A 5,126-nucleotide genomic window follows, 5' to 3' on the forward strand; every position below is an offset into this window, starting at 1 on the left:
AGCCTGCCTGCTGTGTGCCAGACAACAGGCTGGGCCCTGCTTTAGCTCCAACTCCTGGCACAGCATCTGGCATGAGTGAAAGAAAGGAGGGGGGCAGGGAAGAGAGGGAGAAAGGGCCGTAGTGGAACCAGTTGGGCCAAATTCATGAAGCACAAACATCTTTCTGTTTTTAAATCTTCCTTACAGCATTGTAAGAAAAATGGGAATAAATTTTCCTATTCAACCCTTCAAAAAATAATTTTGTTATAATTTCCTAATTATAAAAATAATGTTGCTTATTGTAGAAAATTTGGAAAATAGAGAAAAGACAGAGAAGACTATAAAAATCATTGATGACCTACAACCCTACACCCAGACATTTTTCCATTTGATTTCTGTACTTATTTACAAAATTGGCATCATAATGATTAGTCCATTGGCTTGACGTGTGGACTTTGAGTCAGATGGCCTTGGGTTCATGACTTGACTTTGATTAAGTCACTAAAGCTCCTGAAACCCCAGATTCCTTATCTGTGAACTGGGACAATAACAATACCTCCTCATGGGGTTGTCATGGGGATAAAATGGGCATGATAGATATAAAATGCTCAGCCCAGTCCCTGGCACAGAACAGGTGCTCGGCAAGCAGTGGCAGTATTTATCATACTGTTGTGGTGGCATACTCTTTGGTATCACACGGTTTTTCAGCCGAAAATTATGTTGCTTTTTACCCCTGCTATAATTAAATATTCCATTTTCAGATCCATTCTTGACACATGTTTTCCTTGCTCATATTTCAGACCATGAAAAATATATTTCCCCGGCTCAACTGTCTCAAGAGGAGGCTCTAAGCATGAGGGCTCTGGGAAAACCTTCCCAGAGCCGAGGCTTAAAACCCAGAGATTTCCCGACCAAAGCCAAATTCCTGACTCTGTTCACAAGAGGGGAGAGGAAATTTAAGTGACTGTCTGTGGCTAGAGTTGAGGGAATCTCAGCAAGGAGTTTCATGAGTGGGCCTGGGGAGAGGCGAAGGTGTGGTCTGCAGGGGTCTTGAAATATCCGGGACAGAAGGTGGCTCCTGAAACCCCATTTCATGCCTCTCAACAGGGAGCAGCACGGTGTGGGGGTGAACAGCCTGGTTCTAGCCCCCCTCTCCCCCACAATCTTGAACAGCTCCCTTCACCTCTCTGAGCTCCAGTTGCCTCATCTGCAAAATGGGCACAGTGACCAGAGTGGATGTGAGGCTGAACTTGGATGCGGCATGGTAAGGGCCTGGCACATAGTACACAGTCCTGAAATTATAACTGTCATGTGCTGTAGGCTCTGCAAAGAGAGAGACAAGGCCTCCCACATCCACCATCACATCCCCAGTGCCTTGGGGTGTCTGGCACGCGGCCTACCTTCAATAAGTGTTTGCTGGATGAACAAGCTCTGCTCTTTAAGGACACAAACTGAAGAACACACGGACAGAAGGAGACTTAGCTGGCAGGGGCTGGCACCTGGACAGCTGCCCACGGGAGGGGTGGGCCAGCCCAAGATGGAGAAGGCAGGCCTCCCTCACTCTCCAGCCTCCCCCGTGAAGGTCGCAACAACACCAGCATGACGCTGCCCAGCGCGTCTCTGAAGCAATAAATCCACATGGAAGAGTGGAAAAGGCATCTCGGCTTCTACGGTTGGGTTCGGTGCTGGCTCTTTCCCCTTACTAGACGTGGAAACCTGGTTAATTGACTTCACTCTGAGCCTCAGTTTTCGCAGTTATGAAGTAGCAGCAATGCCATCTAAGTCATAGTATTAAATAAGAATATAAAATTCCTGGAAATAACTCTATTCTGAATGCCTGGCATTCTGGGGTGACTGAGAGTGCTCTGTTGGGGGGCTCTTGCAGTGTTTTGGGATGGCCTCTTAGCAGGATGGTTTGGGGTCCACGGGGAGGGAAAGGCAGCCTTGAGCAAGACTTCAGACACACCTGGCAGGACGTGGCAGCTCAGGGGAGATGTTGAGTGTAGGCCCCCCAAAATGGAATTCCCGAGGAACAGAAAGACAGCCGTTTAAGACTGTGGTGACATTTCCTGGGTTGAATCAATGAGGAAGGTGCTAGGAACTCAGTGGGTACCCAGGCTCCGTGGGCCATGTGTGAAGAAATGGTGAAAATAGATTCCTCACATGTCAGTTTCCCATGGAGGCACTGTGTCATCGTTCCCACGGGCTTGGCATGGGTATCCTGGTTAAACAACAACATCTAGAAGGCCTTGGGTACCATCCAAAGGGCAGGGCTGTCCGGGTCTGAGAAGCGTACCTGACTAACGATAACGACAGCAGCGGCTCTCCCTGTGAATACCTGGCTTGTTGCAGGCCCTGCTGGGCGCCTCAGGCACCTCGAGTTCTCTCAGCCAGCCTTACAGGTAGGGTAAGCCCATGTTACTGCAAGGAGCTGGAGGCCCAGGGAGTTGAAGGGACTCCCGAACTCACGCGGCCAGCAGGTGAGATCTGAACCCAGGGCTCCTGGCGTTTCCACCACACTATGGTGCCTCTGGGGTTTACTAAGTTAATGGCGCCCTTTCCACAATCCCAGGAAAATTTTTACTAAATAGTTCTCAGTATCAAAATAAATTAGCCTGTAGGATAAAAAGAGTCAACTGACTCCAGAGAAAATGAGCAGTGTCTCCAGCCATGGGTCCTAGTACCCAAGGAAAGCATGGGCTCAGTGGAGAGAAAGAGCAGAACCGAGAGTCGGGTGAAGGCTGAGGGGGAATAGGGGAGAGGGAGGGAGGAAGGAAGGAAAGGAAGAAGGAAGAAGGAGAGAAAGAGAGGGAGGGTGAGGACGGGATATAGAGGGAGGGGTAGAGGGAGGCAGGAGAGAGAGAGAGTGCGCGCATGCATGTGAGCCAGAAAGCTGTCCTTCACTGGCGGTTAAAAAGACCAGACCGAGGCTGGGTGCAGTGGCTCCCGCCTATAATCCCAGCACTATGGGAGGATCGCTTGAGGCCAGGAGTTCAAGACCAGTCTGGGCCCCCAAAAAATTAAAAAAAAAAAAAAAAGGACTAGGCTGGGCTGGCTTTGCAGCTCCCCACCCAGCAGCTGTACAGTGTTACTTCATCTTTCTTTGTATATCATCTCTGCACGGGGAGTAATAATCCTTCCTCATTAGGATTATGAAATGAAATCATCTGTTTATAGTGCCTGACACAGGCATTCAATGAAAGCTAATAAAAATCATCCCACTAGCCAACCCTCACCTGTTAAGGGCAAATGTTAAGAGCTTTCCGTTCATCAGCTCATGTAGTCCTCCCAGCAATCCTGTAGGAAGGCACTGTTGTCACCCCTTTTTTAAGAGGACTCAAGCCAGCTGCTACCTTCAACCTAAGGGCTACCTTCAGTTAAATTCCTCCTGAGTTTCTTAAAGCTGAAGACAGGAGAGAGGGCATGAGGGGTGTCCAGGACCCTACTGACCTTCACAATGACACCCATGGCCTTCTGGTCTTCCCTCTTGCTTTCCCCGAAGGACCTCACGTTGAAGGAGCAGATCCGCAGGGCCAGGGTGCCCTGGACCGAGAGGAGGAGAAGCAGCAGCAGGGCCAGCCTCTGCGACATCCTGCCGCTGCTCTGGCTTCAGGGCTCCGCGAGAGGACAGCTGTGCTTGGTGTGCAGGATCCTGGCCACCTCCGTGGGTAACACTGACTTATAAAGCCTGCATCAGATAACAGGAATTACTGGATTCCTCATTGCTACTTTCAATTCTCTGAGGAACCGAAGATCATGGGTTTAATCCCCAAGGAAATGAAGATTTTAAGCAGCCTTTTAGGAGCCCCTGTTTTTGTCACCCTGGTGAGGAAATTGGCACACCTAATTTAGGCACCATCCTCCGCAAAGCCACTCATATCCCGACGGGGAGCCAGCTCTGACGCCTGGTCATCTCTCCTGCGGTTGCATGCCATGTGCCTTTTCCTGACAGTCGTTGAACTCGGAAGTGGTCCACCCCGAAGGGCACCTGGGGTGAGCGAGCCTTCTGCTGGGGGACAATGAGACAAGAGGCATGGGAAATTCTGCCGGGTTTTCTCTAAATCACCGGGATTTGGCGGCCTGCTGTTCTGGGACACACCCAGGTACTGACTCTAACCATTCTGATGGGTGTAAATTAAGGTCGAGTCTAGTTTGAATTACTTAATTTTTTAGGCAATTTTAATTTGCACAATTTAACACACCAAACACTGGCAGTGTGTTGCTAGGGAGAGTGACTGGGAATTTGCTAGAATGGGTCAGGAAAATGTCCCTGGATTTTAAGAGCAAATAGCCAGTTAAGCCCCTGGAGAGACCCATGATTCAGCCCCAAATTAATGTTGGTGAGAGTTGTGTGACCCTGAGAAAGGAAGGTCTTGCAAGAATTGTAGGATTTTAGTCCAAGTAAAATGACTTTTAGAGATTTGGGCAGGAAGATAAAAAGATCTGAAAAGCAAAAGAAATGCAAAATTCAATCAAGTTATATTTATGAACTTTGGCAAGAACAATTCTTCTGTGAAAACGGTAGGGAAGGAAAATAACTTGAAGCCAGTGCTGGGATCTCCTTAAACACCCCCTCTTGAAGCAATGGGGTTGTAGCTATAGCCACAGGGGAAAGTGTGCATATATCACCAACATACATCCAGTCACCATCCTGGCCAAGCGTGTCAGGAATTCTAAGAGATAACTCCAAATAGTACGTGGAAGGAAATAATGGTTTCCTGTGCTCATGGTGTGATGAATCTCCCTGTTGTCTGCAACCTCAGACCTCAGGCCTGGTTGAATCTCTGGTTAAATGCAGCTCTGGTTAATGGATGGTTAATTGTCTTCCTTGGTGAATGGGCATCTTCCAGTCAGAGAAAGACTTAAAATTAAGTATAGAGATGTTTAAGGGACTCAGAGCTGTGGTACAATATTTTATGTGTGTTTTAAAATTGAATCTATACATATGTGGTATTTTTATAAACTTGTAACATATGAGAGATTTTTGGCCTGTTAAATTGACAGTCTTGTAACTCCAATATAAAATGTTCCGTTGGTGAAGGGTTGGTTTAGATTCGCGACTTTAAGCTGAAGCCTTACTAAGTTTACATACAGTTCTGGAAAATTTATAAGAACTTTGCAAGTTTAATTTATTTGAATTAAAATTA

At 47.6% G+C, this 5,126-nt stretch overlaps 1 protein-coding gene across 2 annotated transcripts in view; it reads right to left on the minus strand.

Moving 5' to 3' along the window:
* DNASE1L3 (deoxyribonuclease I-like 3) overlaps nucleotides 1–3,863 on the minus strand; it is an 18,424-nt gene extending 14,561 nt beyond the window's left edge. The window contains exons 1-2 of one of the 2 annotated variants that reach the window (XM_012639334.1): nucleotides 3,823–3,863; nucleotides 3,430–3,667 (exon numbers count right to left, since the gene is read on the minus strand). In XM_012639334.1, coding sequence (XP_012494788.1) covers nucleotides 3,430–3,570 — 141 coding nt within the window. In that variant the 5' untranslated portion in view covers nucleotides 3,571–3,667; nucleotides 3,823–3,863. Of the gene's footprint in view, nucleotides 1–3,429 lie in introns of both variants that reach the window. The other variant, XM_012639328.1, reaches the window with a different exon arrangement.
* Between the last annotated feature and the right edge of the window lie 1,263 nt (nucleotides 3,864–5,126).

The sequence above is a fragment of the Propithecus coquereli genome, unplaced genomic scaffold, assembly GCF_000956105.1.
Source record: "Propithecus coquereli isolate 6110/MARCELLA unplaced genomic scaffold, Pcoq_1.0 Scaffold1, whole genome shotgun sequence".
Taxonomy (NCBI): Eukaryota; Metazoa; Chordata; class Mammalia; order Primates; family Indriidae; genus Propithecus; species Propithecus coquereli.